At 54.6% G+C, this 23,195-nt stretch overlaps 8 protein-coding genes across 8 annotated transcripts; 3 read left to right on the forward strand and 5 right to left on the reverse strand.

Annotated features, from left to right (window-relative positions):
- Nucleotides 1-882: 882 nt before the first annotated feature.
- Nucleotides 883-1,113, forward strand: SPSK_08216 (uncharacterized protein; the record flags this gene model as incomplete). Its single annotated transcript, XM_016734854.1, has 1 exon — nt 883-1,113. The coding sequence occupies one exon, from the start codon at nt 883-885 to the stop codon at nt 1,111-1,113; it is 231 nt and encodes a 76-aa protein (XP_016591465.1).
- A 585-nt stretch (nt 1,114-1,698) lies between these two features.
- Nucleotides 1,699-3,687, forward strand: SPSK_07219 (uncharacterized protein; the record flags this gene model as incomplete). The annotated part of the gene is made up of 4 exons (XM_016733883.1): nt 1,699-1,993; nt 2,057-2,074; nt 2,134-2,185; nt 2,235-3,687. The coding sequence occupies 4 exons, from the start codon at nt 1,699-1,701 to the stop codon at nt 3,685-3,687; spliced, it is 1,818 nt and encodes a 605-aa protein (XP_016591466.1).
- Nucleotides 3,688-4,035: 348 nt separating this feature from the next.
- On the reverse strand, nt 4,036-6,239 carry SPSK_07145 (uncharacterized protein; the record flags this gene model as incomplete). Its single annotated transcript, XM_016733812.1, has 4 exons — nt 4,036-4,846; nt 4,908-5,145; nt 5,184-5,393; nt 5,459-6,239. The coding sequence occupies 4 exons, from the start codon at nt 6,237-6,239 to the stop codon at nt 4,036-4,038; spliced, it is 2,040 nt and encodes a 679-aa protein (XP_016591467.1).
- A 1,381-nt stretch (nt 6,240-7,620) lies between these two features.
- On the reverse strand, nt 7,621-8,832 carry SPSK_07633 (small subunit ribosomal protein S2; the record flags this gene model as incomplete). The annotated part of the gene is made up of 2 exons (XM_016734292.1): nt 7,621-8,741; nt 8,805-8,832. The coding sequence occupies 2 exons, from the start codon at nt 8,830-8,832 to the stop codon at nt 7,621-7,623; spliced, it is 1,149 nt and encodes a 382-aa protein (XP_016591468.1).
- A 542-nt stretch (nt 8,833-9,374) lies between these two features.
- SPSK_07105 (mitochondrial ribosomal protein subunit S4) lies at nt 9,375-11,731 on the reverse strand (the record flags this gene model as incomplete). Its single annotated transcript, XM_016733773.1, has 3 exons — nt 9,375-10,480; nt 10,548-11,424; nt 11,513-11,731. The coding sequence occupies 3 exons, from the start codon at nt 11,729-11,731 to the stop codon at nt 9,375-9,377; spliced, it is 2,202 nt and encodes a 733-aa protein (XP_016591469.1).
- A 1,577-nt stretch (nt 11,732-13,308) lies between these two features.
- SPSK_08079 (uncharacterized protein) lies at nt 13,309-13,764 on the reverse strand (the record flags this gene model as incomplete). The annotated part of the gene is made up of 1 exon (XM_016734724.1): nt 13,309-13,764. One exon carries the CDS (start codon nt 13,762-13,764, stop codon nt 13,309-13,311), a length of 456 nt encoding a protein of 151 aa, XP_016591470.1.
- Nucleotides 13,765-16,248: 2,484 nt separating this feature from the next.
- On the forward strand, nt 16,249-19,127 carry SPSK_07000 (regulatory protein SWI5; the record flags this gene model as incomplete). The annotated part of the gene is made up of 2 exons (XM_016733670.1): nt 16,249-17,227; nt 17,290-19,127. 2 exons carry the CDS (start codon nt 16,249-16,251, stop codon nt 19,125-19,127), a joined length of 2,817 nt encoding a protein of 938 aa, XP_016591471.1.
- A 913-nt stretch (nt 19,128-20,040) lies between these two features.
- Nucleotides 20,041-22,705, reverse strand: SPSK_07035 (repressor protein; the record flags this gene model as incomplete). The annotated part of the gene is made up of 2 exons (XM_016733705.1): nt 20,041-20,325; nt 20,399-22,705. 2 exons carry the CDS (start codon nt 22,703-22,705, stop codon nt 20,041-20,043), a joined length of 2,592 nt encoding a protein of 863 aa, XP_016591472.1.
- Nucleotides 22,706-23,195: the final 490 nt, after the last annotated feature.

Genomic DNA, 23,195 nt, shown 5'->3' on the forward strand with positions numbered 1-23,195 from the left:
CATTATTTTGACTTAGGCGCCCCGCATCCTCAGCTTCCCAAAAGGGTGCGCCCGTTCGCCATGCCGTCTTGCTGTATGTCGTACTGGCTGTTTCATGCGAACCAGCTTTTAAATGCATTTGGTACATACATGTGGTGCATATCCAGGTCACATTGGGACAAGCCAAAGGACCCGAGACTCTTTTGCCTGTTCAACATCAAGTGCGCTTTGTTCGGGCACCATCTCTGCAGCAGACGTATTCTAGCAAGCAGGTAATTGGTAGACCTCAAAGTCCGCGATAGGATGTGAACTGACAATGGACCCCACTTGCTTATACGCACCATCGCCGAAATGCACCTACATGCCGCTTTTTGCAGGAGCCCCTACTCTGAAAGACAACACATTGCACACTATCTTCTACCGCTCTTATGTGGCTCCAACTATTGCATATCGTGCTTCGTTTTCGGGTACATGTAGTTGCAAGCGAGAAAACCTTAAAATGTGTGTTGTAGTCTCATAGGCTGCGCCGTTCGTGACTAGCCTCCTTTGGCCTACGTGTGGTCATCCATCATGACCACATGTGCCGCCGTACCATCTGGCCACCTTCTTGACAGCCGCTGCCACTCTTTCCATACGCTCCACTATTATTGGTGCCTTGCCTGGCGTGTGAGCGAGGAAAACAAGCTACTGCAAGAGACATTCCACACTCCGCAGGACCTGGTATTATGAAACCAAGTGAAGTGCAGACGCACGAAGGACTATGTTTGTTCTATTGGGGGCCGATGGACTTCCATGATGTTAGCCCTCATATCTTTTTTTGGGTTGTTAGGTGAGTTATCGTATTGGTGCGTACAGCGTCGTTTTCAACCAAATCTACAGCATCAATGGGCCTCAGCTCGCAAGATGAAGATCTTCGTACGACGTAGCTTCAGCACGACCAGACAGCTTGGCGAGCTTGGAGAAGTGGAAGAGGCCCATGATGTCAAAGAGAAGAAAAGATGCCTTGATCCTAACCAAACTACGAGTACCAGTGGCGACTCCACGTGGGAAGAGAGGGGGAGTGACGACGAGAAAAGGGGAGGGAGGAACGAGCAAGCGATGTGGATCAGGATATGGCTCGCCGTCTCATTGTAGGCTGCCTGCTGTCTGCTGGAACTGGCGGATGATGCGGAACAATGAAAAATAGAAACGAAAAAAAAGAGAAAGAAAGTCAAGACGGGCCAAAAGAGGATAGTCTGGGGTATCCAAGCAATACCTTCTTTGGTAGACCTGACCCCATGCCTTGCCATTGGCAACCATCGTCGACAAACGTGTGCATCACGACTAAGCCTCTTTGACATGCACAGGGCCAAAGATGAGGTCAGGAACGAAAACAGGACGAGAAAGAAGGAGGGCGGGTGCAACATCCCAGGATCGACGCAAGGCACGCCGTGTAAGCAGGATGCAAGTCGTGTTCGTGCATAGGAAAGCGAGGAAATAAAACAAATAATAGCAATTTGTAAAACAAATGTGAACGGCAGACTCGGAGACGTCAGCTCGAGAAGAGAGAAAGTGTTGGAAGTGAGAGATTCTGTACATATATAAGGAGACGGATATCACGACAGACCTTGCCTATGCCAGACGCCGACGATGTGCTATTGTTACTGTTTGCTTCTTGGAGAGTATCTCTTATTTTATCTACTTCCAACTACCAGGACATCCTACTCATTGTGACATACAATGGCAGCCCGCTTCTTTCAGCTACTCTTTGTGGCCTTGCTGGCCAGCTTGACTCTGGCCTCGCCTCTTCCGGGTGACGAACTACAGGTGTTGCAGCCAAGACAGTCGTGCAACACGGCGGGCAACCGGCAGTGCTGGTCGTCTGGGTACGACATCACCACCGACTATGAGACGAGCACACCCGTAACGGGTCATACGCAGACGTATACGTTCACGATAAGTGAAGTGAACAATTATGTCGGCGGCGATGGCGTGGTCAAAACCAAGGCGATGCTTGTGAATGGAATTTTCCCTGGTACGTGTTCTCCTGTCGTCCTTGATACGATACTCTTTTATTTGTCAATACTAACAAGACAAGGCCCAACCATTACTGCCAGTATGTCAAGCCCCTTCCTTTTTTCTTGGTGCTGTGCTATATATTTTTCTGACCTCCAGACTGGGGTGACCGCATCAACGTGACGATCATCAACAACTTGGTGACGAACGGGTAAGCAATTCCTCTCTCCCTGTTGTAATTCTCCCAGCTAACCATGTAGTACTTCTATCCATTGGCACGGCATCCGCCAGCTCAACTCCAACCAAAACGACGGCACCAGTGGCATCACCGAGTGTCCCGTGAAGCCTGGAGGGAGCAAGACGTACTCGTTCCTTGCCACGCAGTACGGAACGTCGTGGTACCACTCACACTTCTCGGCCCAGTACGGCAACGGCGTACTGGGCGCCATTGTGATCAACGGGCCGGCGTCGGCCAATTACGACGTTGATCTCGGTCCGCTGCTCATCTCCGACTGGTATTATGCGCCCGTCGACACCACACTGGCACGCGTCAACAACCCCAACAATCCCTTTATTCCGGGCTTCCCAGGATCCACGCCGCCCAGCGACAATATCTTGTTCAACGGCAAGAACATCAACCCCAAGGGCAGCGGCGGCAGCTACCAGACGATCGCTCTCACGCCCAACAAGGCCCATTTGCTGCGCATTGTCAACCCGTCCGTCGAGAACACGTACACTGTCTCGCTCGTCGGCCACTCGTTTACGATTGTGGCCACCGACCTGGTGCCCGTGCAGCCCAAGACCGTGACCAGCCTCTACGTCGCCGTCGGCCAGCGCTACGATGTCATCATCAATGCCACCGCGGCCTCGGGTCTCTACTGGCTCAACGTGACCATGCCCACCGGCCCCTGCGGTATCAGCAACAACCCGCGCCCGGCCGCCATCGTGTCGTATGTGGGTGCGACGCCTCCCAAGCCGACACCCACCAGTGCCGGCACAGCGCCACCGGACCCGAGCTGCGCCGACCCGCCGGCGTCCTTCTTCACGCCCATCGTGTCGCGCACGGCCCCCGGCGCATCCACCTTCTCGCCCAACTCGGGCGACACCCTCAACACCAACATGATTCTCAGCCAGAACGGCGTTGCACGCGTCTTCTGGCCCGTTAACAACTCGCCCATGAACGTCTCGTGGAACCAGCCCACGCTGCAGTACGTCCTGAACGGCACGACCGGCAGCATGCCGACCCCCGAGAACGTCGTGTCCGTGCCCTCCGCGGGCGTCACTACGTACTGGCTCATCCAAAACAACTCGCCCATTCCGCACCCCGTGCACCTGCACGGCCACGACATCATGGTCCTGGGCGCGTCGCCGGCGCTGGCCCAGCCGCTGCGCCCGGGCTACACGCTGCGCCCGTACAACCCGGCCACGGACGCCGTCAACCTGCGCGGAAACAACCCGACGCGGCGGGACACGACGATGCTGCCGGCCTGGGGCTGGCTGGTGGTTGCGTTCCAGACGAACAACCCGGGCGCGTGGCTGTTCCACTGCCACGTGGCCTGGCACGTCTCGCAGGGGCTCAGCGTACAATTCCTGGAACAGCTGGGCGCGATTCCGCAAAAGGTCGACTTGAGCAACATCAACAGCCAGTGCAGCACATGGGGCGCGTACTATCCAGCCAACGACCCATTCCGTCAGGACGACTCTGGTGTGTAGTAGACAGGAGCGGGGGAAAGAGCGATGGTGTGCCAATGGCAAGTGAGGAAGGAGCGACTTTTATCAAATCTGGAAGGAGAGGTCTGGGTGTGTCGTGATGCGATTCTTGTGTACAATTTTCCAGATTTGAACAGATCACAAACCAAATTTAATTATTCAAAGTTTGGTAATCGGGGGTCACATGTCGACAGTGATAATGCTCCATTATATAATTGTCACAATACAATATGGATGAAAATAAAAACACCGAGTCCCAAAATCCAATTCATAAGGATGGAATAACGACAAAATGGATAGCAGATCCGGTCTGCGGCATATCTGTCGTAAAATCGTAACCCACCGCTCGCTTCACGAGAGATGCGCCCGCGGCGGCGGGTGAAGTCCGAGCTCTAGATCATCTTCGCTCCCATGATTATGATTAGTGCTGCTTCCACTCGAGCTGCTCACATCTGCGTCCCTATTTGTGTCCACGGCCGTTGCTGTAGATGCGTTCGAGACGGTCCGGCCCCGAGAAAGATATGCGGCAGAGGCTTGCGGCGTGGTGTCCTTGCTCTCGTTGCCCGGCGCGGTGTTTTCGGCAGTGTTGTCGGTGCATTCCTTGGCACTTTCGGCAAATGCTTCCTCTTGGTCGTCAAAGTCACCCCGGTCGAGCTCCTCCTCGGAGATCCAGAACTCGGTCCGCTTCTCGATAACACCCACACCGGCTGGCATGCCGCTGTTTTCACCAGCAGACGCCGTTGCTTCCACTTCCACGGTTGAGGGCCATGGTCTTGCAGCAGCTGCGCCGCCGCCGTATGGATGCTGTTTGCTCAGGTGGTGGTGATAGTAGAGACTGCTGCGCCGACGGCTGGCCACCGTGGTGCTGCTGCTGATGCTTCTACCGTCCCGTGTGTAGCTTCGCGCTTCCCCACGATCGAGCGCACGTCCGCGACCTCTTGTAACGACACCCGCCGAAGAGTCATTGCCGCGCTGGCCAGCACCCTCGCTATTTCGAGCGACGACACCATCTTCCAGGGTGGTTATGCTTCCGCTATGACTTTGCATTGGCATCACTCCAACGACCATCATTTTCCCCTTGTCGTGGGACATCGAGGGCGTCTCCTTTTCTGTGCTTGGATCGTTCGTTGAGTGTATCGATTGAGGTCTCCAAAACAACACCCTACTACAAACAAACGACCTGAGCCGTCTTGTTATGTGTGAGAGATGTGCAGCAGACGTACTCCCCCCCGTTGCGGGGGTTGCCTCCGAGGTCGCCGTCTGAGAGCGTGATCCGTTTAAGCCAGGTATTCGACTTGGCGAGTAGGATGACTGGCGACGGAAGATATGGTGTCGTTCCAGACTGCCTGTGTGGCTGCTGATATTGTTTCGATTCCTTCCATATCGCCAGCTTCGGTGTCTCCAGGACCACGGCAGGTGAAGGTTGCTCAAGATTGCCAGGCCATGAGGAGAGCCGTGCGACTGGGAGCCGTAAAAGCTCCAATGTTGACTCGATGTACCTCGAGGACCACTGCCGCGGCCACTTCCGGCTCTGCCATTGTGTGCCGCATTGCCTCCACCGCTACCTCCACCGCCTCCGCTCCCACTGTGAGCTGAACGGTCGTCTTCGAAAAAATAGACATAGAAGGAGCGAGACAAGGCAAGATTGGCTGCGATGGTGCCAACGAAGAGCTCGCAATTGGCCCAGATCTCTGTTATGCAAAAGGCCCCTGTCGAGGTATCAGCTGGCAGTCGCTTGACGTTCTAAAGCAATGAGCGTTCTGGAAAAACCTACAGGTAAAGTCCGTTGTCATGATACTGAGAGAGACGGCTCGCCCAATACCGCAGCCGGTTGCGAGCAGCCCCAGACTCATGAGCCCACAGACGAGCATCTTCGACTTGAGCGGAATGCGAACTCTCCAGATGACCACGAGCGGCAGACAGGAACAAAGCAGGTCCGTTAGGACGGCGTACCCAATCGTCAGGTAGATGCTAAACACACGCACCCGCGGGTCCCAGCATGCGCCCATGTTGTTCCAATACTCGTCGACCGGACGACACTCGGCGAGCAGGATGATCACCACGCCGCCGTTGGTCGCCAGCAATCCGGCCACCATCCCATAAATCAGCCACCGCAGCCACCGCTCGTTCTTGATCCGCAGAAGCAGTAAGCAGATCGAAATCTTCATAAGGCAAATGGCCACGAAGAAGAGCAGCAGCGCGTACCACCCGAATCGGTTGGCTGTTTGGTAATCACTGGCGTCAATGTAGCTCCGGTGGCGGCCGTCGCCAAAGTGCACCTGCGCAATCTGGCATCCGAGACGCGTGGCGGAGAGGATGGCGACGAGTGCAATGGTCAGGTCGTCCCAGCCGAGCATGCGGTTTCGGGCGCGGACGAGAAGCCGAAGCGTCGTGGTCACAAAAACGAGAAACATGAGGACGGACGACGTGACGACAAGCGTGGGACCAACGTTTTCGTCTGGGGGACTGATGACGTCCATGGCGGAGAGATCGGGCTCGGTCACGGCTTGCATAAATGAAGACCCCATGGAGGCCATGGCCGGAAAAGCGACCATGACGAGAGATGCCAAAGAAGGCTCAACAATGGTGATGGTAACGTGGGCGCCGATGAGCCATCAGTAATGTAGGACGCTGAACCTGTGTGATCGCGTCGTTGCAATGACTATACGGCTTTTGAATAAGAGAAACGGTAAGCGTGGCGGCTTTCATAGCGATTCTATACGTTGGAGGACCCGGACGACGTTGTAAACAGTATCGCTGGTGGAAGTAAGTTGAAAGGTGTCAAGATAATTTGATTTACTGCTTCACAGAGCATGTCAGGAGAGAGGCAAACCATATTATAAATGCAGAACCGAACGACAAAAAGGTCCGTAAAACACGGTCACACGCAAGCAGGTGCGTACGATCAGACCCGTCGGAGAAGACAGACGCGACAAGCAGAAACATGGTTGGCAAATCCCCCAGAGAGGGATGGAGCGAATCCCACCTTGTGTGCTTCGAGAAGGGAAAAGAGCGAGAAAAGAAGACGAAATAGGGACGAGACTGAAATAAGTAGATACGGATAGACTTGGCAGGATTCTTCGATGCCGAGCACATCAATCACGAGAACCAGCAAGCCATCACTTGCATCTTGTATTGCCAAGACATCATTTTCAAGGGCGTCCAGGTACCACTGATACGTGTCTTTCGTGTCTATGTGTCTCCGTATAGTCGATGTGCATGTGGTGGGGGCCTTCAGTATAATTGCACAAAAAAATTACAAGCTGTGAGAAGAAAGGTTGAAAAGGTGTGAAGTTCTGTGAGAACGGATTTATTATGAAACGGGCGAGGCTTCGCATGAATGGTCGATCGCACACGCCAGGACCACATCCCCCCATGGCACGACCAAGAAGCAGAACAATGCGAAATCGAGATAAGGAGCAGGCAGACGAAAACAGTAGACCAGAAATATGACAGATCAACAAATGGTATAACTTGAACTAACATGGCCACGCACGCAAGGCATGCCTCCCGGGACTTCCTGCTTGTTGTTTAATCTTCATTGGCGATCAATGTTTGGCTGTATCGGCTCAGCACTGCCGAGCCGACAATAGGGAAAGAAAAATGTACCACGCAGATGGACGAGGAGAACGATGCGCAAAAAGGAACAACGGATTTTTACGAATAAGAAAAATTTCTTCCTAATGAGAGACGGCGAAGGTTTTCGGCAACGACTGCCGTGCATGCAGGACTGTGAGAAAATCATCTGTACTTTCACGTGTCGAGGTCTGAACTGGTGTAGACCTTCATAACTGTGTGACATATAAATAGGAATAATGATACATACTTGCCCCAGCCAAACAGGTTCCCAGAAATTGCCAGCGTAACTCGAGTGGGAGTTGCAGCTCTGGAACTTGCCAAACCGGGACAGCTCTCGAACCACTCCCCGCAAGCTCTTTAGAAGATATTTCCGCCGGACAAAGCCGTCCGCGATGACCACTTGACCTTCCTCTTTTCGCCAGACTCGAGGGCTTCGTTTGCCCGGTTCCGCTTATCCATGAACCGGTTAATTTCCTCCGCGTTCTCCCACGCCACAACGCCCTCGCGGGCGTCCCGCAGCCGCCGCTTCTGCCCCAGTTCGCCCGCGCGGCCCAAAACACCCGCAATCAGGGCCGCCGACCGCAGACTGTCGTCGTTGGCCGGGATCGGATACGAAACGCGGCCTGGGTCGGCGTCCGTGTCGATCACGCCAATCGTCGGCACCGTCGCACCCGCACACTCCCGCAGCAGCACAAAGTTCTCCATCGGGTTGAGAACCACCACGAGGTCGGGAATCAGCGGCCGCCGCCGCAACAGGTGCGACCGGAAGCCCTCGTCCGAGATGTCACGGTCCTGCTCGTCGACGATGCGCTGCTTGCTGCGGAAGAGCATCTGGTCGCGGTTCGTAATCGTGCCGCCCTGCCATCGGTCAAAGACATGGCAGCCGCCCGCCAGCTCGGCCGCGCGCACGACAATGTCGGCCTGGCCCTTGCGGGTGCCGACAAAGAGAATGATGCCGCCATGGTAGGCGACCTCCTCGACGACGCGGGCGGCGCGGCGGAGGTACAGCGCGGTCTGCTCGAGCGAGATAATGTGGATGCCGGTGCGTATGCCGTGGATGTAGCGGGAGTTGGCCGGGTTCCACAGAGATGTGTTGTGGCCGAGGTGCGTCTGGGACGCCATGAGAAGCTCGAGAGTGACGTCCTTGGGGTAGGGCGGGTTGCGGATCAGTTCGTCGGGTACGTAGAGACGCTCAACCGAGGAACCGAGGCCCGCCGTTTTGCGCTTCGCCTTTCCCTTGGCGACGAACTTGGCTGCAAGATGGCTGGTCATCTCCGGGCGCAAGGCCAATGGGACGCGTTTTGTGCCATACGGTTGAGGCGCAGTGTTCGGCCGTGACGGTTGCGTACTTGTTGTCGGCGGTGTCGTCTGTGATGGTATGGACGTCGTTGTCGAGTCTGTAGAGAGGAAGGCACGGCGGCAGATCTGGCTGAGCTGGCTGCTGATCGGGGCCGGCGGTGTGACGAGCGCTCCCCGGCCTGGTAAAAGAACGTTAGTGAAAGTTTGCAAACGTCGCTGTCCTCGACCGGATGGAGACGTACTCTGCCGGAGCACGGCCCGTCCAATCATGGTTGTCGCAGTCAATGAACCGATTCAGGTGCAATTTCGGTCTGTCGCTGGGTGGAGAGTCAACGCGCAATTTGCCTCCGTCCAAGACGTCTCCTGTTGACTGTCGTGTGGCACGTTTCTGAAGCATCACGAAAATTGAAGCTCAGCCTATTTTTTCGGCGCTAAGGAATTACCAGAACGGCCCCATATTTATTCAACTGCATTCTGTGATTGGCTAGTGTAGCTACACTCCAAAGCCTCGCCTAACAATCGTTCCCGAACTACGACCAACTTCACAGGCTTTCTTATTTCTGAGTATGTCACACAAAACATTATCGCATAGTGAGCGGCGTAGTGTTTCAAGACATCGCGTGCATTGCTGGTGGCGCCCTTTTCTATGAAGAAAAAGGAATATAAAACAGAAAAGTGGAGAAGACTGAGACGGCCTTTATTTGCGTAAAAAGAAAAAGGAACAATGAGAAAAGGACACATACCAAAAGGAGACGGTAAGTTAAAAAGAAGGTTTGACAAGAATATAAAAAACCAACCAGGAAACATTTAAATCATCTCGTCAACCGTGAAATCGTAAAGACACCCAGGATTACCACCGACAGGGTCACAATGGCACCCGGCAACAGCAGGTCGTTGGGCACACCCTGGATCAGCTGCTCGTCGGTGCCGGCACCAAAACTGTTGGCCGCAAACTCGCCAAAAGCCTTGCTGGCGGCGCCAACGCTCTCGGCAGCGCTGCCAATGCTGCCCTTGCTGCGGTTGTTGTTTCGCCGGGCGCGGCGGGCCTTGGTCTTTTGTTTGCGCACGTACGCCGAGTCATCCGAGTCTTCGTCCTCGTCGTCATCCTCGTCCTCATCGTCACCCGACGACCGGTGGATGCCGCGCCGGCTGCGCACGCCCGACGTGGCACGGTCCGAAGAGGCCGGCGTCGGAAGAGCAGGGGTGGCGGCAGCGGCAACGGGCGGCTTGGACGGGTCGTGTACAAATAGATCGACCTTCTCCAGGTGGCCGTGGCGGGCCAACAGCACAGCCTCAACCAGGTCCTGGTCAGCCGTGATGGACACCGAATCACCTTCGTCGTCCAGGTAGCTAATGGCAAACCCGGCGCCGGTAACCTTGCCGTCGGCTACGGCAGGGACGCCGCCAATGGTGTCGGCCTCGGCACCCAGCTTGGACGCAACATTCTCGACAAAGACAGCAACGCCTTGGGCGGCAATCACCTGGAGGCGGTGTACACGACCGCTCGGGGCCTTAAACTTGAAGGGGAATGGAACCTCGCTGGGCGGAAGCTCGGGTGTGATGGGCGCCACGGCCGAGTGCGGCGGAGACTCGACGCCGACATGGGAGGCCGAATCGCCCGGCGCGACGCTATCGACGCGGCCGTGGAGGATGTTGCCGTGGGCGTCGCGGGACAGCTCGGGCGACATCATGCGCGACGAGGTCATGTGGGTGTGGTGGTGGCTGCCGTCGCCCGAGACCATGGACTCGGTCTCGTGGTCGAGGGAGAGCCAGAACTTGTTCCAGGCGGGGCCTTCGCTGTCGCCGCTCGACATGGTGTTGATTTGCTCAAGGGTGGCGTAGGTCAGCTTGAGGACGTCGACCATACCGACGATCTCACCACTGTCGTTCATGACGGGGAGGTTGAGGTAGTGGCCGTCTAACGGTACGGCATGTTAGTAAAGGAAGGAAAGGGCAATGGCATATTCTGGGGCAACCCAACATACCGTGCATCTTGCGCAGCGCCGCCTGGATGCTCATATCCATCGGCGCAAAGTCGGGGTGCGGCGTCATGACGCGCACAACGCTGCAGTTGGCCGGGTCCAGGCCGGGTGCAATCACACGAAGAACAACATCCTTGCTCGTGAAAATGCCCGTGATGGCGCCCTGGTCCTGGACCAGCACGGCCGTCGTGTGGTTGTCCTTCATCAGCTGGGCGGCCTCTTTGACCGAGGTGCGCACGCTGACGGTGGTCGGCGGCAGGCCATTGAGGACAGACTCGAGCGTGGGTCCCGACATCTTGGACCGCAGCGCCTCGACGTACTGGATGATCTGCTGCGGCTGGCTGGCGCCGAGCTCGGACTGCACACCCTCGAGGGCGTCGTAAAGCTTGCGCGACGAGGAGTAAGCGCGCTCTAGCTTCTCCATGGCGTCGTAGAAGCACTTTGTGATGTCCAGAATACCCGAAATATCCTGGTTCTCGTCCATGACGGGGAGATGGCGGAAGCCCTTGCGCACCATGAGATCGAGGGCGTCCGTGGCGCTGGTATCGGTGCGGGCACACAGGGGGTTCTTGGTCATGATCTCGGCAATGGTGGCGGTGTTAGCCTTGAGACCGGCACCGACCACACGGAACGCCAGATCCTTGGCGGTGAAGATGCCGGCAATGCGGTCGTCGTCGTCGGTAACCAGCACGCAGTCCTCACGCTTGGCGGCCATCAGTTGGGCGGCCTCGGCCACTGTGGTGGCGGGCTTGATCTGCAGAGCAGGGCTCGGCTTGAGGGCCAGGACGGTGCCTGGCGGGGCCTTCCGGGAGTGGCGGGCGCGGCCAGGCGCGTTCGGCTTCTTCTTGTTCAGATCGCTCTCGAGTTTGCGGCGGATGGCCTGGAGAGAGACGTGGGGGTTAGTGGGATGTTGACCAATGCTATGATATGCCACGACATATGGTCAGAACAAAATATAAGTTGCTCACCTCGTCCCGCTTTGACTGCTTCTGCCGACTGGCGCTGACCGACGAAGCAGCACCGCCACCACCACCGCCGGCGGCGGCACCGCCATCGGAGCCGATGTGGCTGTGGTTGTCGAGTACAGGCCGCGGTATACTCGAGTTGGCGGCCGGGCTGTTGTTGAACGGAATGGCGCCGCGGGCTTGGCCACGGTTCGGCGTGCCGCGCACAGTATTACCGGACATGGTTACCGAGGTCGTGATCGTAGAAGGGTCGAGAGAGGGACGAGAGGGATGAGAGGGGGTGAAGGACGAGACAGGACGGTGTCGTATAGAGCCCCTTGTCAATAGTAGACAGGAAGAGGTGAGCGGTAGACCAGATCACCAACACGAGAGGCGGGAAGGGGAGGGAGAACACGCAAAAGCACAGGAGCGCAGAAAGGTCGTCCAATGTCCGCTATTTCGCTCTCCTGTTTCTGTCGTTTAATTTGTGGTTTTTTTCTTCTTCCCGAACGTTGCCTTGCGTTTTCTTCGACTGGCTGCAGACTGGCGGCCCAATGAACGTCGCGGGGCAGACAGGGGAGCACACAGGCCACTGGCACGTTTCTGGCAATTGAAGGTGGGTTGATTTCCACTTGCCCTACTCCAGTAGAAATGGAACAGAAGTGGGCAGGGACTTTTCGGTTGACTGTGGCGTGGGGAGACCTGCATGTGTATTTGGCGGTGTCGCAGCGTTTGTTGTCTTGGAGATGCACGGACCAGCTGGAGGAGGGGGAAGATGGCTGCTGCTACATGTTAGGGGACCAAACACAAAATGCCAACTGACGAGCCAGGGGAAAGTGGGGCTCTGGCCGCTAAAACGGACGGCACAAGGCATTTTAGTGCCCTGTAGCAGTGTAGCCGTACTCGGTTTGGCGTATTTCTTGGTTCGCGTTGGTGATTTTGCACTTAACGGGGCTGTTTACTTACCCCCGCAGTTATCGACGCGTTTACTTCATCCTTTTTGATAACAAAGGCCATGCGATACTACAAAGCAACAATGACGTGCAGAGCAAGACTAATCTGCATCGTGGTGTTGACATTGCAGTTTTCTTCTGCCAAAGGAGTCCTTTTCTAGTCCAATTAAGCCACCTTCGCTTTCCTCTTGTGGCCACGATCACAGTAAAGTCGAAGTAAATAAACAATCGAAATAATGTTTTTGGATTGTTGACTTTAGCCTCATGGAAGTAGTGGTAAGGCAAATGGAGAACTTGGGGGGGTTCTAGTTGGCCTTGTGTTCTTTTTCTTTCTTTCTTTTTCACATTTTTGGACAATATCCCAAAAAATAGACAGAGAGAAAAGAGAGAAAAAAACCAGCACGATGGACTTTGCGCACTGATGGAGAACATCATATGTCACTACCCTTGTCACAACCCCGGACGCGGGTGCCTTGCATGAACACCTAAAGTAATATCGGGGCCGGGCTATTGGGATTCGAGAGTGCACCTCGCCGTGTCGAAGTCTGATGTTCTGCTGTTTGTTTGTTCTTGTAGCTTCGCGACGACCGTTGCAAAACAAACAATCTTCAAAGTCAACAACGGTGACATCGGCTACGCAGCAGTAAGCCATTCCCGTCTGCATACCCGAGATGTCCGAGTTGTCTCTCGATCTAGCGGCACACCTCGATGCTCCTTCTCTAGGTAGATGTCTAAGTCAACAGTTCCTTGTCTGCATTAGAGTCGGCAGCTGCACTGGGGTGGTACGTAGGTCAGAGAACAAACTGCCTTCGTCCTCAATCCATTCGGGTATTACCACAGTTTTCTTCTGTGTTTTCTTTTTTCTGTCTATTTACTTTCCTTTCTTTTCCCGCATCCAACGACAATCACCGAGGACACGCCACCAGAGACATGACATAGAGCGGCCGGCCACGCGGCCTGCAACGGCGACGAGACGAATTCCCCCAAATAAATCATGCGCTCCTGTATCTTGTCCTGTCTTCTGTTGCCCCGGTTGAAGCGAGGGAAGTCGGCACATTCCTGTCGTAGCGGGCAATCGCGAGGCATGTACGACATAGGCTTGTCCGTCGTGGCAATCTCATATCGCCCAATTTGGGCAAGATCTGTGCCAAGCAGGGAGCGCACCCATCCGAATGTCCGTGCTGTGTGAGACAAAAGAACAAGAAAAGTCATGATGTCCTGCTTTTGAACCGGGAATAGGAACACATGTTCCGTTTTTCCTTCTTCGAGCGTGGTGGGAGAGTCGTGAAATCCCCGATAGTGAGGCTTGGCAACTGCCGCCATTCCTGGTCGGTTGATCCGATGACAGGATAATACTTAACAATCCTCCTGGCTCCAACCGTCACAATCGACGAGTTTGCTGGTTCTTGATGCAGATTGCGATAATGCAGTCCACTCGTGCAGCATTGCCGGATACACAGCGATGCTACCACACTCCATCTCCGAATACAACTATAACACCATCTGACAGACTCGGTCCAAGACATACATAGGACTGCCTGGCAGTGACAACTGGATTGCCGAAAACCGAGAGTCCAATGCACTTGTAGCATTGGGCGTACATTGACGTACCGATCAAAATAATGTAGAAAACGAATTGCAGATAACTTGTTAGTACCACCTAGCCCCAATTGCCGGCATTGTCATGAGCCCAGACCCTCTCTGTGCAGATATACGAGAAAAGGAGCACTGTTTGATGGCAATACGTCGTACGATACGAGGCAATACTTCTTCACGGGCGTAGGTACAACAAAGGCGGAAAGTAGCCATGGAGACGTACGGTGAATAGAGATTTTCTCATCTACTAACTGTCTTACGGAAAGTATCAAGCAAATAGAAAAAATAACCGGATATGGAAATCGTCCTTGTTGGAGGGTGAGGAAACAAACTGGCCAATTTGAAAGAGCCCAGGAAGACGTTACGACCTGAAACCATTATTCGCCGTCGTCCTGCCAAAGCAGCCAGTAATACTATCCAGTGCCATCCGAGTCAATCGAGCGAGGTAAATGTGGCGCTGGACGCAAAACACAAGAAAAATAAAGCACAATAGTACTAGAAAACATTGCTGGAAGACAAACAGAGAAGCAATAAAAGCAAACGACGACTTTCAACGGATTGTTTAATTTCATATTGCTTTTGACGCGGATTTGAACAACGCAGGACATCTGAAATTATAATTAGACGAGATACAACAAAAGGTAATTAGACAAACGCAAGGGCGATGAGGAATAAAAAGTAAAAGGGGCCGAAGCAAGGAAATTTCCACAGAAACGAGACGCCGGGGTTTTCTGTACATGTATTAATGGGTGCTATTTTCAGCTGTTACCGATGAGCATCCCTAGCTGTTGGCTAATTGCTTTGGTGGAGCATCGGCCGTCCTTCAAAGATGTCGCAGGGAATCAACAGAAGCAACCATTTGACATCGAAAAGCGCACAAACATCGTTTCAACAAATCATTCAGACGTGCCTCCTTCAAAGCAAATTACCAGAGTATTTCAAATAAGGCCCCGAACCCAATTCCACCAGTCTCTTGTCGCCAGACGATTCTGAAACGTCGTAGTTGCGGTTTCCTGCCTCGGCCGTTCGACAAACAGCGCATTGTCGCTCCTGCCATTTTCGTATTATCATCTGTGCTTCAATCTCGTCTGCCCTCCCCTTTCCTTCCGAAGTGGCAGCCTTCCTTGCGGCGCCAGTCGAAATTGAAGAGCTGAGGGCGTGTGCAGCTTCCAATCTGGAAGGCGAAAGGGGGGGCGTATGTATGGAAACGACAACCAGCGAAAGTAAAGGAAAGAGCGACGGATGACAGTGGATTCGGTCGTAAAACAAGCCCAAAAGTATGGATTAATTCGCTCCCAGCTTGGCAGGTGCCGCCCAGCCTACCGTCACTCGCGCCTGCATGAAAACGCCCAAAAGCCCACTACGTTCACACCCTAAACGTCGGTTGCTAGGCAACGCCAGTCAACAACCAAAGTCCACGACCTCCCATCGTCAAACACACCTGCATCATACGGCTCCATTATTTCCATTGTGCTCTGGCCTGGTTACTCTCGCCGGCATTCCAATAAAACTTCATACGTTTTCTCTACTCTCATCCTTTCATACTCTCTCCCTCCTCCTCATCCACCTCTTTCCTTGTTACTCTTCTCTTTCTGATATCCAACCCAAACCAAATTGAAATCCAACAAGCATCTAGTACCTTTCTTTGCTTCTCGTCTTCTTTTTCGAAAGAGGATTAGAAAGTAAAGAAAGACCTCAAACAGACCAAACAGCTTTCTTCTTGCCAAAGGACTAAGAGAGCTTACCCAGACCCAGAGAGGACTTCGGTTCTCGCATCTCCATCTCCTTCGAACTCCTTTCAACTTCTACCGATTTGTGCTATTGACAATCCAGTCACCCTTGACTGAGCACGACCTCGGGATCCTCCTTTCGCCTGGCCATCTGGCTTGCCCCCTGCGTGAGGTGAGTTCTCAGGGATCATGATTCTGAGAATCAAAGGCAAGCAACTAACATGGCGGACAGTTTCGGAACCTACCTTTTCGATATAGGTACGCTTAATTGCGACAACTTTTTCGACAAACGACAACGACAAAAATCGACGACGACGATAGCAACTACGACAACCGACGACAACAATTCGACAAATTTCGACAATATCGACATCGACACGAACGGCCAATTTTCACGACAATTCCGACGATTTTTACTTTCCGAACTCAATCTCGCAGACTCTTTTGTCCTCTGCCAATCTCCCACACAGGAGTTACAACCATGCTGTCCACACCCATCAACAACACACAGAGCAGCGCTCTTCAGACTCGCCAACGGCTTCACCGGAGACAAAAGTCTACCCCGGTAGCCGCGTTCGAGGCGATGAAGATGAGCGGGTCCTCGCCGCCGCCCTCCAAACAGCAGCAAGCCGCTGCCGCCGCTGCCGCTGCCACCATGCAGCAATCTGCTCAATTACAAGCGTATCCTCAGTCTCAAGCACTTTCACAAGCACAATTACAGAAACAGCAAGTATCTCGCCAGGTTGGACACCGCCGGGGTCTGAGCCTCGATACGAGACGGCAACAGCTGCAGCAGCGCCACCAGAGACAACAGCAGATCCAGCAATTGCAGAACCAGCAGAAGCTAGAGCAGAAGCAGCTGCAGCAGCAGCATCAACAGCAGCAGCAGCAGCTCATGGCAGCAGCGGCCGCGGCGGCATCCGCAACCACTAACCAAGGACAATCCACAGCACAGCATGTTATGCAAGATACGCAGCAGCAACGCACAGTACGCCAGGGCATCGAAGCCCAACAATTTGCGAAGCAGTCCCGTGAGCAAGCTATTCTCTTCGCGCAACAGCAACAGCAACAGCAGCAACAACAACAACGGCAGCACCAGCAGGACTGCGCTGATGCTTCCTTCGACTTCTACAATGGGCCCACTGCCGCCATGATGAGAAAGTCGCTCTCCGGCGGTGGCCTGCCCATGCAACAGCAAGATTTCCAGCTCTTTGCAAACTCCGGCCACCATGGTCTCCAGTCTCCCACAGCATTCATGAACTTCCAACATGCCAGCAATACTGCAGGCTTCCCCCCGTCGGCTACCTCTCCGCAAGGTTGGGCGTCCGAAGACGATACCTCTAGCACACGCCGTTCTTCGCGGAGAGTCAGCAACGGAATCCTGGATCGGGTGTCCAAATTCGAGGGCATGGCCATGGAGATGCAAAGACCAGCTACGCCTCCCCACCAGAATGAAAATAGTGAGTTGCCATGTTTTCCCCGGAGACACCAGTGCTGTGGCCCATTGGCTAACATCGACTAGAATATTTCCCGCCGACGCCGACGGAAACTCCCCTCGAAAGAATGGAGAAGCACCAGGGCGCTCCTCGTCTCGACCGGTTCGCAGACCACTATGACGAGTCTATGGAGGAGACCCTGAAGCCACAGCGGAACCGAGGACACCACTCGAACCGTTCGTCCGGTGTCTTTGATGACCTGCGCCAACAAGCCGAGGCCATGGCTTTGGCCACGCCGCCTCGGTCCAACATGATCCGGATGCCCATGACTCCGGCTGACTTCATGGGTATGAACATGCAGAATGGCGGCTTTGTTGCTATGCCCGTTCCAGCGGACATGCAGCACCTGTCCCCACCCCAATCCCAGCACCCAACACCTGCCACGATCCAGGGCGTGTTTGACAGCAACATGGTGGGCAACCCCGATGTCTTTGCGAAGTCCGATCTGTGGGCCACCGAGTACGACTCGCAGTCCACCGTCTCGCCGTTTGGCTCGGGCCGCCCTGCTTCGCCCTCGCAATCCGAGACCCCCGGGCCGTCCCGCCACAGAGCACCCCATAAGCGTAACGAGTCGATAGCCAGCATCGCGAGTGCCGCCAGCATTGCGAGCATCAACATCGACGAGACCCGGACAGAGACTGGTGTTACTCTTGACGACATTGCCATCTACATCGAAGGACCCAACCCTGCCGATGGCAAATGGCGGTGCCTGTACGAGAACTGCGACAAACGCTTTGGTCGCAAGGAGAACATCAAGTCCCACGTTCAGACGCATCTCAATGACCGCCAGTACCAGTGCCCGCACTGCCAAAAGTGCTTTGTTCGCCAGCATGACCTGAAACGCCACGCCAAGATTCACACTGGTGTGAAGCCATACCCATGCGAGTGCGGCAATAATTTTGCCCGCCACGACGCCCTCACGCGCCATCGTCAGCGTGGCATGTGTATTGGTGCTTTTGACGGTGCTGTTCGCAAGATTGGCAAGCGCGGTCGCCCTCGCAAGTCCCGCCCCAGTCTGGATGCGCGCCGCGACAAGTCGTCTCGCACTCGGTCCAAGAACAAGGCTTCTGGCATGGGTGGTTCGGCATCCCCTGATCGCTCGTCGCACTCTGGTTACTCTGACAACTCAGCGGGTAATTCACCTCGAAGCGATGGCTCGGAAAGCCCCTTCGACGACGATCTATTTGATGGTATGGACAACCATACTATGGATATGGGCTTTGCCTCTGGTGTCCCCTCCTCGGGATCTGTTTCGAAAAGCACAATGAACCCCAGTGCTCTCGTAGTGTCCTCGGCTCCCATGCCCGGTGCCGGCATTTCTGCACAGGAAATGGTCAACATTATGCCTGTCGTGTCGCCAGCTGAGCAAGCCGCCGCGATTGCTGCGTCGCCGTCCGCTATGAGCCACTACTCGCATGTGTCCCGCGCATCTCTTCCCGGCAGCAGCAACGACGCAGAGCCTGATGAATTCTTACCGACCAACTTACCGACTTCCCCAACCAAGAGCGTGGCTAGCCACTACTCCCACCATCCCGGAACCCCTCCTGAACTGTCAGCGTCGAGCTCGCCGCCGCAGTCTTCTGCTCGCTTCTTCGAGTTGGACCCCAACTCAAGCTGTGCAGACGAAGACGCGATTGGTCTGAGTGCTCCTTTGACAGGTAGCTGTGGTCCTCTCGAAATGGATGTGGGTAACGTCTCGACCGGCACCATCGATGGAGACATCTTGTTGATGAAGGCCTATAGCGCTGATGACGTGCTCGTTCAACTTGACGACTCCGGTCTCAGCATGCTGAACACGAGCAAATTTGATGACGAGTACGGCATGTTCACTAACAACGATGACGTCTTCTTCGGTAACAACTGAGGGGAAGTATGTTTTGTTGTCTTTGCTTTCCTTTCTACCTTGTTCTTGTGTACTATATCAGATGTCGCCTTTGGATGAGTTCACGACGACAAGGCCGCGTTTCGGTTTCTCCTTTAATTTCGCCTCCTTTCTTGTTTTTCGGATTTGCGTACGACATGATCTGTAAATTAGAGGAGGACAGAGCAGAGACGATTGCTTTGGGTTGCTTTGCGTTGGGCTGCCTATTCTGTTCATATAGATATCTGGCCAGGACATTTTCCGATTTGTTATCATGTTTCTTGATGTTTTTCATGCGTTTGATTTCATCGGCGGAACGTTTTTGGGTATTCTGAATTGCGCGGGCAAGGATCTGGAGTCAGTCAGGACATCAAGAGCGAAGACGGGGAGACGTCAATATCGCGCAGGGATGGACGGGCATATATGCGTCCTCAGTCTCTCTTTAATGTTTGCTCTTTTTTGTTTCTTTTTTTGCATGACGGCTGGCTCGATGTCCACCTCGCAATGAGTCTTTGATTTATTTTTCGGAATACTCGCTCTGCCAGCTTCCATAGTTACTTAATCGAGCAACGTTTGGCGGGATTTGTCTGTAAAGGTAAAAGTTGTAAACCGCACCGTGAGTAGAAGGAAAGCCCCTTTGCCTCTTGAAATTTTTTGTTGGGTGTGTATTTTGCTATGCTATCGTAAATTTAACCATAGCCGCATCTCTGGGTTCTAAATCGAACGCTGTTTGTATCTCGCTTTATATGAGCCCCCATTCGTATATTTGTCCGACCGTTTAAACTTCACCAATTTGAAATTGTCTCCAATAACTCTTTTCTTCTGAATGAGAGTTTAAGGAGAACCGAATAGAACGCACAACTCGAAAACAAACGATCTAAATCATCCCATACTCAATCGCTAGCCCTTGCGTATTTCACGACCCATCCATCATGGTATCGACTGTCGTTGGTGCAGAGAGTGTATACGACGACGCTGACGCCGACGCCGACATGCCACGCCGGTGCTGGTCCCATGCTTGCCGGCAAACAGACCGCATCAGTCGCTTCGGTGCGGTTCGGTCCGTCATCAGCTCAAACGCTTCAATGGCCATCTCGCTGACGACCTCGAGGCCGTCCACAATGACCCACGCCGGGTTGACCGTGTCACGGAGGTTTTGTATTTGGGCCACAAGAGGCGTAATAAGTGGTTCATAAGCGAGCTAAAGGGGAGTCGGTGAGTACTAGCACATAGAAGGGAAATGAATCCAAGACGGGGGTGACTGCAATACCCACCTCAACAACGACACCACCTGTCGGGCTGTTGAGCCACTGGCGCGGCATTTCGAACCCAGCTGCTGGACTTCCGTCGGTGTTGACCACGGGCACACACGAAACAATCATAGTAGGTTGTTGGAACTCGGCGGGCCAGGGGTCGGATTTCGAGGTCAGCACATGGCACAGCTTATTGCTACCGGTACCGGAAGTGCCGTTCTTGGCGGCTTGCAGCGGCTGGTTCTGGCCCTGGTTCTGCGCCCAGTTGTCAAAGTGCGTGGCCACATCGACGGCGTTTTGGGGCGTCCGGTTGTAAATAAAAATATGCCGGCAGCCAAGCCGGATGAGCGCATAGATGGCGGCACGTGCCATGCCTCCTGCACCAATGACGAGGGCCGTCGTCCGGGACGGTTGCACCACGTTGCGCGGGCTCAGAGCGCGCTGGATACACTTGTACATGGAGCTCCAGTCGGTGTTGTCGCCGTAAAACTCGTTGCATGCGCCAGCCTTGTTGCGCGCTTTAACGTGATCGATGACGGCGTCGCTGTGGCCACGCATGGGCAGAATGACGTTTACTGCGCCAATGGCGGACGCGTGCTTGCTCTCCAGCTTGAGATACGGCCGAATTGTAATCTTGAATGGCGAGGCCAGTGTTGCACCGCCGAACGTGCTGTTGCCGCTGCTCGTCATTGACAAAAACAAGTTCTTTAGGTCATCAATCGTGCTACACTCGACAGCTTGAAACTTGTGAGACATGTTCCAGAACGAATACGCCGCAGTGTGTAGTGCCGGTGTGATGGAGTAGGCGATATGAGAGCCGATGGTGTAAAAGTTGAGCGCGTCCACTTTGCCAAGTTGAAACTGCATTAGCATGGCCGACTGGTTGGTGGCGACAGACGCCAAGTGATCGCGGCGGTTCGGCAGATTGGGATGTTTGACCGGGTTAAGAATGCGGCCCTGCAGCGGCAAGCGAACACCAAGCAAAGAATAGTCGTACGCCACGAGTGGCGGTTTAGGATTCGGTACCGTCTGAGCAATCCGGCTCTTGAATACGAGGGGTTCGTCCGGCGAGGCGCCGCCCGTACAGAAGCGTACAATGCGCACGACGTTACAATTCAGACGCTTGGCCCGTTCGTAGTCCTGGACGAGGGTGAACGATGACCATTGCGGGGATGTCAGACCTGGGTACCAGAAGTTGCCGATAATGCTTGTGCGGCCCCGCCGGGCAAGAACGTGTTGTACAAGGTCGTTGTTTCGTTGAAGGTCAAGACTGAGGTACTCGACATTGAGCCGGAGGCCGAGCTCGAGCAGCTCCGTGTCTACACGGTCACGCTCCTCCGGCGGCCTGCTGCGCTCCTCGCGCGGCTTCTCTTCGACATTGTAGATGATCGGTACGGCAAGCTTACGGCGAATCAGAGCGACTTGCCGGGCAATGACACTTAGCAAATCATCTGGCCAATGGTCAATGATCAGCTCCACGCAGTCGCCGCGAGCTTCGAATTCCTCCCATTCCATATCCATGTCGAGTAGGTCGGACAGCCGGAGGCGTAGTGTGTATGAGTAGGCGCGGAATTCGGGTGGGAGTGCATTAATCGAAAACGGGCTCTCAGCCCATTGTTTTCGCCAGGGCTGCTCCTGGAGCAAGTCGAGGAAGCGCGTGAAGTCTTCCTTGGCGTAGAATAGACGTGACGATGAACCGGCGAGCGGGCTGTTCTTGCCGCTCACAGCACCACTACCGGCGCTGTTTGGCTGGTTTGGGTCCCAAGGACTGTTCGTGCCACTGGTGTTCACGGCAGATTCGCCAGATTCGCCATTGCTGCCGGTCGTCGAAGGCCGGCCACGGTACGGATCGTAAAGGTTGTAGTACTCGAGGTTGGCGCATTGGCGGTGGCTCTGGTCGGCGCGAAGGAGCTGGTCTGCGTCGGCCGCATCGAGAAACCGCAGGATCTGTTCGCGCTCCCGGTGCACGTAGATGATGGGATGTGTTTCTCCGTATGCGCACAATGCGACTTGCGCGTCCTTGGCCAGACTACTCATACCGCACTCGATGATACATCGTCGGGGGTTGGCGTCGAGCATCTGCCGGAACACCTCTGCATTGCGCCGCGCAAATGCCTCGCCGCCGTGGCGGGCCAGAAAATGGCCGCGCGAGACACCCGTGACCTGCTCAAAGTAGTGGTCCTCGGTGATGAGCCGTCGCCGCAGGTGCATGGCCCCGATGAAGCCAAGCGTCCGCTTACCCGCACCGCGGCAGCCGACCAGCACAATAGTGGCATCCGGATCGAAAAGCCGCTTATTGGGCGGCGGTGTCGAAAGAGGCGATGCCATGTGGTGGTGAGTTGCTTGCGACGTCGCAAAGAACAAACTAAAACTAAAAGTCTCGACAGGTTGGAGCTTGACGCTTGGTATGGAGCCGATATAGGCGGATGGTATATGCTGCCGGCTTTGGCAATCACCACGCTGCCGACAAGAGCTGCCGGTCGGTCGCAGTATGATCACCAGTCGTCTCCAATACCCCCGGGGTGCCTATGAGCAAGCGACATGAAGTGAGCCAGTAGCTGGGGTTGTGTTGTTCTCAAACAGCTCTGGTGGTCGTCTGCGCGCACACTGGCTTGTGGGTTGGACGGGGTTCGCGCTGTTAGCTTCCACCGCGTGTTGCGCCTGAATTTCTCAGTGGGAACGAGCGTCGGTATGGTCGGACTTCTCGGCTATGTGTTGTCTTCTTTGTCGCAAGGTTTGTTGATTTTCGTCGACGTGCGTCGACTTGCGTCGAGCTTCTCTCGCCTTCCGTCTCCAGCGTACAAATTGATGGAATGGC

The sequence above is a fragment of the Sporothrix schenckii genome (genome assembly GCF_000961545.1).
Source record: "Sporothrix schenckii 1099-18 chromosome Unknown Cont41, whole genome shotgun sequence".
Classification (NCBI taxonomy): Eukaryota; Fungi; Ascomycota; class Sordariomycetes; order Ophiostomatales; family Ophiostomataceae; genus Sporothrix; species Sporothrix schenckii.